At 36.2% G+C, this 14737-nt stretch overlaps 2 protein-coding genes, 1 non-coding gene and 1 pseudogene across 4 annotated transcripts; 1 reads left to right on the forward strand and 3 right to left on the reverse strand.

Moving 5' to 3' along the window:
- Positions 1–2181: 2181 nt before the first annotated feature.
- Positions 2182–6318, reverse strand: LOC145587306 (uncharacterized; annotated as a pseudogene). The gene is made up of 2 exons (XR_014101245.1): positions 5106–6318; positions 2182–2802 (listed from the first exon to the last, which is right to left on the reverse strand). The product of XR_014101245.1 is annotated as an uncharacterized LOC145587306 (transcript).
- A 930-nt stretch (positions 6319–7248) lies between these two features.
- Positions 7249–11419, reverse strand: LOC145587307 (prefoldin subunit 5-like). Its single transcript, XM_081644038.1, has 4 exons — positions 11174–11419; positions 10987–11090; positions 10381–10458; positions 7249–7463 (listed from the first exon to the last, which is right to left on the reverse strand). Exons 1-4 carry the CDS (start codon positions 11376–11378, stop codon positions 7380–7382), a joined length of 471 nt encoding a protein of 156 aa, XP_081500164.1. The 5' UTR covers positions 11379–11419; the 3' UTR covers positions 7249–7379.
- Positions 11420–11508: 89 nt separating this feature from the next.
- On the forward strand, positions 11509–11580 carry TRNAT-UGU (transfer RNA threonine (anticodon UGU)). The gene has a single exon. It is a non-coding gene; the product is annotated as a tRNA-Thr (tRNA).
- Positions 11581–12305: 725 nt separating this feature from the next.
- On the reverse strand, positions 12306–13886 carry LOC145590197 (uncharacterized). Its single transcript, XM_081646947.1, has one exon. It carries the CDS (start codon positions 13884–13886, stop codon positions 12306–12308), a length of 1581 nt encoding a protein of 526 aa, XP_081503073.1.
- Positions 13887–14737: the final 851 nt, after the last annotated feature.

A 14737-nucleotide genomic window follows, 5' to 3' on the forward strand; every position in this document is an offset into this window, starting at 1 on the left:
TGAAAAGTCCACCACTCCACCTATTATGACTGGTTCATGAATATTGAAATTGAACTACGTTGTTTTTTGACAAATTCCATTTAATATAATAGACAACCCAACCCATTTAATGCCTAACATACATTTTCCATGATTGTGATAGCTTATCATCTCACTTTTTTGCTCCTATTTTTCTCATTGACAAATGAGTTTCAATAGGAGTATTATTATTTATTTGTTAGGAGCATCTAACTATTTATAATTGTTAACAAAATCAATAATACTCCTAGTATTTAAAGACTTTAAGTCAGTTCGGCATTTGTCCGTGTTCTCAATAATCTGTTACAAAATAAGTACACCACGCTAAACTAGTGAATGGATATATTTATTACGGAGTACAAAATAACTTTGGCTATGAGTATTTGGTAAAGAAAATTCAAGTCAAATATAGTAAACAATAGTGAAAAAAGTCTATTATGAATATATGTAAGGGTGAAAATGCATTAATATGAAGTGAGATTAATTATGTATATAAAAAAATATCATGTCATATCATCACAATTCTAATACTACAATGTTACTTGTGTTCTTTCATTACATGTAAAAATACCATGTTAAGCTGTTAACTAACTAAGTTGATAAGATAGATCACCATATAAAATAGTATTGCCTATTTCTTTTTATTTTTTTTAGTGTTCCTCCTGATTCACCCTTTGAGCTAATCTAGATTCGGGGATTAGTTGTGGGTCGTTAGGTTCCAGTCCTCTCCCAATTGTTGTTGTGAGGATCAAACACATGTCCTTTCTATCAAGGGTAGTCCCAATCACCACTACACCAACATCAAATTCGTAAATAATACTCCATTTTGCCTATGTCATTGTTGTTTAGAACTCATTATACCAAAATAAATTAAGCTCGGTTAAGGAAGTTAGTCAAAGACCGACCATAAAAATATGAAATAATTACACCCGGCAAATATGCAGGACAAACATGCTTTGTTGTCAGTTTACTCAATATTTAAACAAACGGTACGATCTAAACAAAATTAATTAATATTTGGCAAAAAAATATCTATAAAAATTTCTTGTGATTATAATATTATGAGTTGTATCTTTAAAAAGTAGGGATTATGGCCAAATCCACTAAGGTGACCCGATCAAAAATGTTGATTGTAGAACCCTTTTAGAGTTTAAGGACATGTGATGTGGGGTCTAATTATTTTGCCCTAACCAAGTAACCATATCTTCATGCTTACTGAAACTGCAAAGTTTCTATCTAACCTTTTTTTTTTTCATCGATCTTATATTATCATACTTTCCGACATCTTTAGTGGTATATATTTAGCAAGCTTTTACAACTTTTATAATTCAATCATTGTTGAATTGTTGGAAAAGAAAATATACGGAGTATTATTTATACTATCGTCATAATAAGTTGGGAAAATAAGACATAAATGTAATGGTTTAACATATTAGTAGTTGTTTAACCACGTACACTAAAGTGTGCGAAATTTATTTTAGAAGTGTTCTAGTTGAACTTTGCTAATTTGTAGTAGGAACTAGGAAGTGATAGAAGTCCGTTTGATTTGAATAATATGATGTGCCTTTGACTTGATATCAGTAGACAAAAACTTATGACTTTGCTCAATCCATATGCAAATGCAATAGTATTGTTGGGTTTAGTTCATGCTTAATGCTTTAGAATTGTTCTCTCTATGTTAAGCAATGTATATTATAATGAATGATTGTGCTTTGTACCACGATAATGCTTTCTTTGGGTACTTCATGTTAAGTTTAGTTCATGAGTTGAATGCATGGTTCATCAATAGATCTTTGGTTTGATCATAGCCTAAATGATAACATTGACACTCGTTAAAGATGTCGTGAGGCGTTTGTGTTCAGCCTTTGGCATAGCCATCAATTCTAGCAAACATGCTTTGAGGCCGCAGCATATATGCCTTAAAGGCTGTGACGTGCCTTGTGTTGTGTATGTTCTTAAATACATTAACAAAATGAAAATTTAAACATGCACAGTATTTATTAGTTATCGTCGCCAAACAATGTCTATATTTCTACTCAATATTTGTAACAATCAAGTTTCAGGCCTCATGTAATCATATATCTTGAAGATAATTAATTACTGCTGGTTCTTTCTCAGGAAATCAAGTTTCTGACTTCACAAATCTTGAAAACCAACACAAGCTAAGCATCAAGAGAACTCCACTGTATATTATTGATTGTCATGTTGATGATGTAATTACTACGTAAATAAGTAATGTCAGAACTAGACTAGACGAAGGTAGTACAGCAAACATACTCTGTACTCCGTATTATAGATTGAAACAAAGGAGCTGTCACCTACAAACATGAGCGGACAATCAATTGTAGCGAACCTTGAGTACAGCCACCATGGGCCAGAGCAGGCCCCAGAGTCATCTAATGCACGTGCTAGAGGTGCAAGACGAGACTTCTTTAAAAATACGAGTGAAAACATTATCCATATAGCTCAGGGAACTAAATTAAGAAGTGCCAATACTCCAAAGATCCAATGACAAACACTATCGCTATTACCCAACATGTAGTCGTTATTTTACTTTCTGACCTAGCTCACACAGGCATCATCATGCATGTACAAACTACAAAATGTTAGAATAACAGCCAATTTGGATATACTCTGTCTCAAACAACAAAGAGTATATACTTTCAAAGCATTGTTCTCCATTCCAATCAGCTAGTCATTTTCGAGTTAACATTCACACATGTGTGGCAGGCCATCTGTCTTCTTGGTGAAGGTCTATATAAAAAAGATGCAACATCTTATTCCCTGAACAAACAAGAAAAACAAAATTTCAGAGCTTGGATATTGTAATATGACCATCTACTATACAGAGTAGCATTTTAAAGTTAAAAAAATTCCCATGCTGGTTAACTTAGAGACATGATTATATAGACTAATAGACCAGCGAAAGATGAGCTTTAACATCTTTTTAAAACTAAGCCAAAGCACAAAATAGCATGTGGCAGTATCGAGATAGCAATGTGGTAAGAGCAACTCCAATGAAGTGTCAATCAACATGTCTCCAGTATGTTCATCACATAAGTTGACCAGAAGACTTTAGTAGAACATAAGCTAATCAACTTGAATAATGTTCACAATATTCCTCAAGTACTCTATTTGTTCCAAGCAGAAGTATTACCTTACAAAGAATGCATTATATAAGAACCTTATCAGCAGTTTTAAGAGAATGTGGAATATCAGACCTTATCAGCAGTTTTAATAAAAAATGCCACTCGTACTAGTATAACATTTCTACATAGAAGGCTCAAAAGTAAAATGGATATGTGAAATTGGAAGCTAGTAAAAAGATTTATATGAAGATAAGTAAGATGCTCCTGTCATAGCTCAGTAGCTCACTAAGAAATTTAAACGGTTCCCTGAAAGTGAAACACCAAAGCCCACACATGATACAAAAAATCATATGTACATTATGAACATCTCTAGAATTTCTTTCAGGGCAAGGATTTCATTGTGGATAGACTCCCCTGACCCAAGTTCCTCCTAAGAATACTTTTGATAATGATAAGAGTCACAAGTCTACCCACACTCCAGGCTGTAATATATGGAAGATGAAGTTAGAACTCAGCTAAAAGGAACTCTTGTCTTCACCAGAAAAATCTGGGCCAAACATTCATGATAACTGTCAAGCACACGAGAAAGGTGAACTTTGCTTGAGCAAGTCGGAACAGCTTGAAATGGACTGCAGAGTGCAGTTCTATTTGACACCATAACCAATTACAGGCTCCAGCTAAAAAGCACATAACAAGTTACAGGCAATGTGACATTAGGAAATAGTCAATATTCCCATCACACATCAATCAATCTATATCCAACTTTAAAGATATCTGAAGGCAAAAGAAAACAATATCATCAAAATTAGGTTTCGCGTTATTTTGACAATAGTGATGATCCTATATCTTAATGCATAATGGGACAAATGTCATAATTCCAACCAACTATACAATTTGACAGCATTAACAAATTCTCCAAAAAATTTCTCAAGTATTGAGATCTACTGTTAAGGGCTAGAATTCATCATTTCTCACAAGCATCTAACCCGGATTAACAGACTTATTACATAATACATACTCTAAAGTCCTATACCTTTACCAAGGCTCCCACTTGACACCCAAACTATTTCTACCCATCCTTCCAAAAACAAATGACAAGCAAAGACCATTGCTCTCCAAAGCACATTTCCAAGTTCTAAATATTTACCAACACTTTCTGAAGATGATTGGTTTCAAATATAAATAAATGTAATTTCCATCCAAAGAATCATTTTCCATTTATTAAGTCATCATCATCATCCTTGCTCTAGATGAAAATTTGCCAATTAACCACCAACCTAATTTCCATCCCAGCAGATCAAGGGAAAGTAAAATTTACACAGCACTTCCTTCCATTCTAACCAATGTCGACATAGCTTCAAATTTTCAACGGATCATCATAAATTTGACTTTGAAGAGTAAAGAATAACAGAGTGGCTTTTGGAAGCTTTTGGAAATCCCAAAATTGCATCAATGAGTCAATCCGACCAAATCTTCAGTTTCTAAAGCATCACTCAAGTAAATGGCCAAATTCCAATTTATAATGATAGCAAGTTGATGCAAGTCATCTCATACCCATAATTGATATGACCCTAATTGTCTATATATCCAACTTGAAAGCCCAACCTGCATTTAATGTGCCATACTCAAAGCCCAAATTCCATAGGACATTATTGTCTATTGATACGACTCAGAAGCTCACCCAAACGTGTCGCATAAAATAATCCTACCAACCATTGATAGGGACTCTTATTTATTATATCCACAAATATTACAGAAACCATACAATTAAACAAGGCACAAACTTAGATAAACCAAATTCTCTCAATCACTAAAGCTAAACACGTGATAAATAAGTAATACCACAAAATCACAAATTGTAAATACATAGTGTCATTGGCACATACACATCAACAATCACAATAGAGCTTCAGTAGCTAAACCTATATATGTGATCAAAATTCGGAAATGCAACATTCTCAAAGAAAGGACTAGGGGAGAAAGGAAAGGTGATCATACCACGGAATGATGGAACCGAAGAGGAAATGCTGAACAATAGGCACCTTCTCGAGAACCTCAGCACGGTACATCTTAAGCATACCACTATTAACCTTATTCCAATTAGGCACCCCACTAATATCATCCAACATAGGAGAGTGTTCAGCAAAAGGCCCCTTCTTAACCTTCTTAATAAAAGCAATACAAGAAAGGTACAAATATTCCTTAGAGAAATTCTCAAGAATATCATCATTATGTATCGATTTCGGCTTCATGTACTTATGATCAATCAACTGAGCAGACCCAAACACAAATGGCAAGAAATGATAATCATCAAGACCCCAAACACCATGAGAACCAGCAGGTTCAAGACAATAAACAAGCTGCAATTTCCTCATCAAATCCAAATACTTAACAAAAACCCTAGAAAACAGCCTGATAATCCTCCTCATGAATCAACCCTAATCTAGCCAAGCAAAACAACCAAGCAGCAAAATTCGTTTCATGCCCAGTCCCATAATCAATCCTCGACGCATTACCAAAGCTATCAAGCCAATAAGGAACAAGCTCAATAACAGAATCCCTAATCTCAGGTTGATCAGATTGTTGCAAAATATCAAGCATAAACTTCTGGGAATACTCAGTCATTCGTTGATGCCAAACCCTAAAAGCAGGATTCCCATATCTGGCAGATTGCAGAGCAGGAGGAATCTCATCAACCCAGGAGCTCAAAGCGTCGAAAACGGAGATAATTTTGGAAAGGGTGTCGGAAACAGGGCAAGGATCGGAGATCTTGTGACCACGAATGGAGTGAGAGAGAAAAGCAACGAAAGAGAGGAAGGATTTGCCGGAAAAGGAGTCGACGAAATGGGAAGCGTCAGAAGGAGAAGTGATGCGTTTGATGGGGGTGGTGAAGTGGAAAGGAGGAGAGAGAGGGGGGACAGGGTGGGGTTGAGGGACGGGAGTGAGGATGATGGATTGTTGGGTTTTGGCGGCGGTGTTGGGGGGGAGGTTGACGGCGGGGAGGCGGATTGGGATGTAGGCAGGTGGAGAGGATGAGTCGGGTGGTGGTGGGAGGTTGGTGGGTGCGCCGCATTTGAAGCATTGTGGGGTTGGGAGGGAGCTTGGGGTGAGTTGTGCGGTGGTTGTGGAGGTGGTGGTGGTGGTGCAGTGGTGAGGAGGTGGTTCCATGGTGGTTAAAGGAGAGAGATTAAGAAGAGGAGGTTTGTTTGGGATTTTGCATCAAATTTTGGGGAAGAATGAAGAGAAAAAGGGAGGGAGGATTTTCTTGTTTTGATTCATGAGTCGGTTTTTTTTTTTTTTCCTTACAAATTTACAATATTGCAAGTACAACACGGGAAAAAAAACGCAAAACGAACTGGAGAAAGACATGTCATAAATTAATGGCTCGTCTAATAAAGAGTCGGTTATATCATGGCTCATCTAATTGATAGGTGGGACACTAATAATTGTACTGAACGCGTTTGTATGAATTTTTTCCCTAACCTGGATGGAGCTTGATTTGTAATAATATTTTCGTCTCACATTGGCATGTCATGACACTATAGTGTATGAGTGTGAAAGACTTGTATAGCTATAGCGCACGCTGAAATTGTGTAAATTAGAATCTAATTACTTCCACAATACAACATGAAACAATGATCGTGAACTAGGAATGTGACTGGGGCACTCTTTTGAGATCTATACATGTCATATAAAGAGCGGTTCAACACTTCAACCATAAGCTAGACCTAATCACACTCAAAACCCAAGAGACATAAATCACAACATTAAGGGTACAATCTATCCAACAAATTCATTTCCAAATCAATGGGTGTTTAACTCTCAAAACCCTAAAATTCCATCTCCTAATCAACCAAATTCCTCAAATTTTCTCTATATCTTCCTTAGAATTCACCACCTTCCAATTAGCTCCTTCCAATCCCTCTCAATCGAAACAACCCAATTCTAAAACTCCTAGTAAGAGTTGGTGGTTCACAAGGAAAAGGGACAAGCACCACAAGGGATAAGGGCGATGTCGAGGGGGGAGGGGGCAAAAGGGTCGAGTTGGGCGTGAGGGGCAATGTGGTTGGGCTAGTCAATTCAAATTTATCGTTATTAATTTTATATTTTTTTTTTTAGATTTTTTTAAATAGAGGCACATTATCTTCTAAAAATAAATGCTTTTTATCAAGCCTATAAATATGATGGTAATTGGTAAAGACAATTCAAATACCGTTACAATTTCTAAGAATCCATAATGCTGAATTACAAAACTGAGTTACAAGTAGATTCTCATGAACTTGGTGCCATCTGCTTTAACTTGGCCTGTAGTACAGCTCCAGCTTCATCGGCTATAATTTTCTTCTTTGATGCAACCTGAATTTTGCCATACAACATAAATTTGATTAGCTACACTGACTTACTACAATACCCCCCCACCCACCCCACCCCCACTCCCCAAGTTTCCTTTAAATTTAAAAGCATGACACGGTTAAACTTATGAGGGTGTAGCCAGCAGGCAGTACAACGAAGATGAAGACAGCCATCTTTGACATAGAATGACACAAATCAAGTCAATTTGTTACATTGAGGATAATCAAGACATATAGGAAGTCACGAACAGCCAAAACAGAGACCAAAGAAGGGAGGCAACATAATTGTCAAGATCCTGCTTATTTAACATTACTCTTACAGGAGCACACCAGCACCAATTCAAACTGTAATGCTTGACCAGCATCTGCAGCTGTTAATAATTTTTTTTCTTAATTGTACCGCTTCACTATAATTCAACACTTGGGGTTGCCATGTCATTTTATGCAAGAGAGTGCAAAAAGTTTAAAGTTAAAGGTACTTCTATAATCTATATCCTGAAAGACAGAGAGGAGAAAAGAGAGAAAGAGTTAACAATCATTTTGAAACGTTCTAAGTGTGGCAATTTTAGTGAAATGGGGGAAGTACGATTGTACAAAGAATCATTTTCCACCATACTACCACCACAATGAAGTTCATTTCATCAAAAAGGCCTGAAAGCAGTATATTTTACAAAACCCCTAATAAAGGGTACAACAACCATTAAAATAGTGTCAGTGGTCATCCACAAAGATCCTCTTCCTCCATTTGCTGTTATCTTGTTGTTAGGTATATATATATTTCAATTTGACCACATTAAGTTGAAGGACAGCCCAATTAACTCTTTAATCAGCGAATTGAGGAGGGATCAAGGGAATACACATCATCTACCCAAATGGCCAAAAATAAATCCTTATCTTTAAGAAAAATTTCAAACCCAATATTTAAGATATATAGGTCGACAACAAGTGCTTTAAAATAGCTCAAACAACTACCCTCCTGATCTGAGAAAATTTTCCCACTGCACAGTTTAAGCATAATCTATAGTTGCTTGAAGTTCCTCACTATGGAGAGGTAATATCTGTGGCAAAGCACCATGGCCAAGGGACTGTAGAATGTTCCAGCTAAGGATTTTGGACACAACAAAGAAGGTGAAAACACCACACCAATTGATACTAACATCTTGATTTAATTAGTTAGAAAAACCTATGGTGGTAATTGACCTCACAGATCATTAACCCTTAGCTGAGGCCTCAGAGTTCCTACAGTCATCAAACCATCATACACTATTTTGTTTGACTTAAATATAAAAGAAGATTAGCAAAACACTGAGATTGACCAAATTCCCACAAGCATTTGAGATTTGACAATGCCCTAGTCTGATGAAAATTCCAAGGTATCAACCTTCAGAAACTTTTGTCATTGTATACTAAAATCTAAGCAAGAGCCTTTACATTGTTATCCCCAGGGGCTTAAGCTCATGGTATGTTTGTACCAAAAACCGGGCGAAAGAGAATAGGTAAAAGATGTCTAAGAAAGTTCAAATTTCTTTCTACACTACCATTATGGGTGCACTTATTAGCCATCTACCTTCTGCTCCATAATATTCATCAATATTCCTTCCATCCAAGAAAAGCATCAAATTGCAACCAAAAGCACAAGCTCTTAAACATCTAATAACCTCTCTTCAGTATAATAGGCATGCCATAACCCATAAAGATTCTCCTGTTTTGTGGTCACTAACACGAAGTAAAAGAATAGCCAAAAAAGTGTCTGCATTTTAGAACCTTAAGTTGCTAGAGAAAACTGCTGAAATATAAGAAGCACTTCATTTATGCATTGAAAAGCTCAAAAAGATCAATTGGAGTTTTGCTATTGACTAGCTAATCCCTTAAACAAAACTTCTAGTAAAAGCAGCATATTTCTAGATAGATAAACTAATATCTAAGCAAGATCCTTTACATTGTTATCCCAGGGACTTAAGCTCAAGGACAAAGTCAGGACTAAAGAGCATAGGTAAAAGTTGTCTAAGAAAGTTCAACTTTCTTTCTACACTACCATTATGGGTGCACTTATTAGCCATCTACCTTCTGTTTCATAATATACGTCAATATTCCTTCCATCCAAGAAAAGCATCAAATGGCAACCAAAAGCACTAGCTCTTAAACACCTGATAACCTCTCTTTAGCATAATAGACATGCCATAACCCATTAAGATTCTTCTGTTTTGTGGTCACTAACACCAAGTAAAAGAGTAGCCTAAACAGTGTCTGCATTTTAAAACCTTAAATTGCTAGGAAATCTGCTGAAATACACAAAGTACTTAGTATATGCATTGAAAAGCAAAAGGCTCAAAGAGATCAATCGGAATTTTGCTATTGAGTAGCTAATCCCTTAAACAAAACTTCTAGTGAAAGCAACATATTGCTAGACAGATGAACAAATCTTGGACCCCCTCACATATTATTTTAGTTTTTTACAAGATCAGCAGAAAGAATAAGGTAACACATTTATAAGCCAAGAATTTCCCATACTCAGGTAGTCAAATTAGAAAAAAAAAAAAAAAAAAAAAAAAAGTGATGTCTTTATTCAAGCAGCTTGAATGTGTCTGTAGGTCATTGTAAGTAAAACCTCAGGAATGTTATCACGAATATCAATAAAAAACATGAAAGTACAAAACCCAGATAGATAGTCAACACATCATTTATAAACACCAGTCAGACATACCATACCAAAAGCATAAGGTATTTCATGACTTCTAAGTGTTCTAACTCAAATACCCACAAACACATTATGTGAAAGAAATAAAAGAATAGAACAAAATGTCATGCTATACATTTCACAACATCAATTTATAGCATTGCTGTCATGATTTCATCTGCCAAACACAAATAATTTGGGATTTCAACCAAAAACGAAGTCAAACAATGATGATTAGGAATACCTCAACAAGTTGTTCGTGATTAGACTTAAGCAGGCTGATTTTGCGCTGACAATAGTCCTTGCCTTCAATCATTGTTTTCTGATTCATATGCAAACCATAAGAAAATCAAACCAAGTTGTATCTTTAGCAGGATATGCAACACACATCAAATGCTCAACAAGAATACACAAATGGACAAATATCACACCCTCTTTTCCACGAAGTACACAAATAAAAAGAAACAACATGCCCCGAATTCCTACACTCCCCACCCCGCCCCCTCAAAAATGTAATTACATCAAAACAATTAAAACTCCGAATTACCCAATAATGGAAAGGCATGGGATTAATCAAACAGAAACTAAGAGCAAGTACAGACATAACTCCTACCAGAAGAGTAAGTAAAAGATCATCACTAACTAAACTACTCATTACAGCCAATGCTCACTAAACCAGCACATCAAATCATAGCAAATAATTTAAGTTCATCAACTAAAAATGCTGTTATAAATTTAAACCCAATTTTGCATAACCATCAAACATCAATCAAAAACCCTAACTCAAGCAATTAAAACCCCAACAACAATACCAACAATCAATCAAATTAGAGAGAAAAATGAAACAAACCTCAACAAAGTAACCAGTCCCAACATCAACAAGAACCTTATCAGCATCATCAAGAGTACCAGGAACATAAAGCGACGCCGTTAAAGGCACCAACATCTTCTTCCCTGCTCAACAACAATAATCAAAATCAATTCTCATCAAAAATCAAATCTTTTTTACGTTTGAATGAAAATCAGAGATGGGTAACCTTGAGGGCGGGAAGAGAGGTCGTGAAGTGCAGTAGAAGCAAGTTCAAGACGAGAAGTAGCAGTGCGAATGTTAGTTAAACTGTCTTGAAGAAGATTGAGTTCAAGATCTGATTGTTCTTTCACCATTTTTAGTTGTTCAATGCTCATCTTCTCCATCTCCGCCGCACGAACCACCGATCCTCCTCCTCCGCCCTTGTTCGCCATTGTTTCTCTCTCTCCTGATTCTTCACTCTCCCTCCCTTTCCTTATGTGCTGAATTTCTCCCAAGAAAATTTTTTAAAATATAAATTATTATTGATTTATTTAGTATTTGTTCAATAGTCAGAATCAAAATGCCCCTATAGCTCAGTGGTAGAGCGTCAGTCTTGTAAACTGAAGGTCTGTAGTTCGACCCTGCATGGGGGCAATTCTCTGGTTTTTTTTTTTTCAAAAGAATTTTTTTAAGGATGGTAGTTTTTTAAAGGATGGTAGTTGTTTTCTAAACAAAAAATGAGAGGGGTAGTTATGAATAATAATAGGATAGTTTTTTTTAATTGCACTTTTTTTTGGTAAAAATGTAATTTTTAAAATGTAGAAGGGTATTTAAGGAAAAACAAAATTTATCAATCAAAAGGTCCTTTCTCTTTATGTAGTACAAGCTAAGATAGTGCACGCCATGCGTGCACAATATAAGAAATATGTATGTAATATTATAGTAGTGAAAGTTATAAAATAAAAGGTTGAAATTATTACAATTAGTAGTAGCAATACATACATGACTGGAAAAACAGAAATTACTACATGAAATTAACTTTACAAACATTAGTCATTAGAAACACCGGGCGCAATAATTTTGTTCATACAATATGCTCGTCACAATTTGTCTATCCTGCACCATGTTAAAAAAATATATATTAGAATCTAGTTATAAGATGTATATAACAATTGCAAAAGATAATACTTGGACAAAAAAATAGTGTGAAGCATTATATTAATTACCGTGTTTCTAAACTGCTAAGTAAAATGAGGCAGAAGAACTTCTTTATAAACAACGTTTTTAGTGAACACACCATCTTTTCCTTGAATGCTGCCATTAGTAACCAAGATCTTGGTCGTTTGTTGGGAAGTCCCTCTTGATAGTGCAACATACAACTAGCCATGACTAAAAACATGTTTGGGAAGATAAATACCAACATGAGGAATGGTTTGACCTTGAGATTTGTTAATGGTCAAGGCAAAGCACAATTTCACTGGAAATTGTTTTCGAATCATTTCAAATGGTAACTTCGCATCTTCAGCTGTTTTTAAAGGAATGCGTGGAATGAATACCCGTGTACCTTTGCAATGTCCAGTCATGATTTCAGCCTCTATAACATGATTCATTAATTGACAACATATTAACCTTGTCCCGTTGCATAGGCCGCTACTTGTATCAATATTTCGCAAAAGCGTTATGGGTGATCCAACTTTCAACCTCAAAAGATGTGGTGGCAAACCACCAAATGACAATGAATTTAAGAACTCTTGTTGGTAAAGATTTTGATGGTCTTTTGGCACGGAGTCAAAGGAATAATGTATTTTTTCATCTCCGGCAAAATCATTTAGTATCTTCTCATTTAGCATATCAACCTCATCATTTGTCGGAGTTATTATAGCCCTCTCTACCATATATGTCATATCTCCTTCATGTTCAGGTAAGTTTGGGAATACCTGATGGAGTAAGTTATCAATCAAGTTCTGGTTGCCATTTGGGATGCATAATGAAGATGGTAATTTAATCACGTCTTCATTAACTACAGGCTCCCTTCCATCACCAACTCCTAAAAGAAATGCTGCAAATTCTTCATCATGTCTGGATCTCATATTTTGAGTGAGGTGAAGTTGCTGAACATGCCTCCAACATGTTGATTTAACTAAACATGCATCAATGGTTTGAGCTTTTGTTCCTTTAGTCACAACTGGAAGAATTTGCCTAAAATCTCCACCAAATACTACAACCTTGCCACCAAACGGAAAGTCAACCTCCATTAGATCTCTCAAGCTACGATCTACAGCCTCATATGCATGTCGGTGAGTCATAGTAGCTTCATCCCATATAATAACAGCTGCATGCTTTACCAATTGTGCTTCAACATCTTGTTTGCTAAATTTCCATGTTGATGAAGCATGCAATGTTACTGGAATCCCCAAAGTTTTATGAGCTGTTTTACCTCGATGTAATAACGTGGCAGCAATACCTGAGCTAGCAAAAACAAGACCAAATTTCCCTCTAAGCTTAACAGTTGCAAGAATGGCACGATATAAGAAGGTCTTACGTGTACCACCTGGACCATCTACGAAGAAAATTTGATTTTTATCTCCATCTATAGCTTCCATTATAACATTAAATGAATGGCGTTGGTCATCATTAAGATGCTCAGCACAATGCACATCTTCTGGTGGAATGGGAGCAGAGATTTCTTCATGTATAGCCCTGGCTAATTGTATGTTGCCATCTAGTTGCATGCTTATGTCAGGGAGGTCGAAGTCACTAATAGTGCTGCCCAACTGCTTCAACATGCGATCTATGTCGTTGTAAAGAACGGAGTCACAAACAAATGATGTGCTTGGAGGATTAGAAAAAGTATAATCTTCAGCCATAAAATGGAAGAATTCATCCCATAAAGCACGAACACCACTTGGTTGGCAATAAACCAATATCTTGGCAAATAATCTTCTCAATGAAGATAGCATTTTAGAGTTTGATGCTTCTTATAAACAATCATGAATGCTCACATCATTCTCCATAAGACCTAATTTTTCAGCTGCTTCACTAAAAGTGGGATAGGTAACTCCATTGACGGTTCGTAGATGCTGGAATGATTCAGGGCCTTTGATATGATTAAGTACGTGTCGCAAGAAAATCTCTCTCCTTCCATTGGTGATGCCGTGTATATTCTTCCAATCACTTTCAGGTTATTCCTCCTCTTCCTCCATGTTTTTGTTGATGCATCCATCGGTAACGCCGAGGAAAGTCTTTATAGAGATAAGATCTTGCCTCATGATCAATGGCATTCATCTTAAAGAATTCTGTGAGCATGGTTTGGGAGTTTTCTGGCATTTGAAGGATATCTTCGATAGATTGATTTGTATTAAATCGTACCTGGTGTCTATCTGGAAGATGGAGTTGTAATCGTTCCACAGAAGGATACATTCGAGTGATTGGAAACTGATAAATTCTCCATAAGGCCTCGGGTGCACAAACCCACCTAGCATCCACAAATTGTTGAATCTCATTGTTATCTGCTTCTGCTCGTACTTCCATGGAAACACGATCAACACCCTTGTGCACATATTTGTACAGATATTTGACACTCTTGATGCTGCTACAAATCTCAACATTTATATGACAATCATACTTTAGTAGTAACCATGGATTATAGGGAACAACCCAACTATCATCAACATAGGTTGAGCTATTCTCATGCAAAGGCACATCAGCACGATCACCGCGACGACGGTAAACAGGGTAGGAGTTATCACCTTGAATAGTGCTTGCAGAAAATGGTTTTGGGAATTTTCGCTTACAAACTCCATTTTCCATG

This window comes from Chenopodium album, chromosome 17 (genome assembly GCF_948465745.1).
Source record: "Chenopodium album chromosome 17, dcCheAlbu1.1, whole genome shotgun sequence".
Taxonomy (NCBI): domain Eukaryota; kingdom Viridiplantae; phylum Streptophyta; class Magnoliopsida; order Caryophyllales; family Amaranthaceae; genus Chenopodium; species Chenopodium album.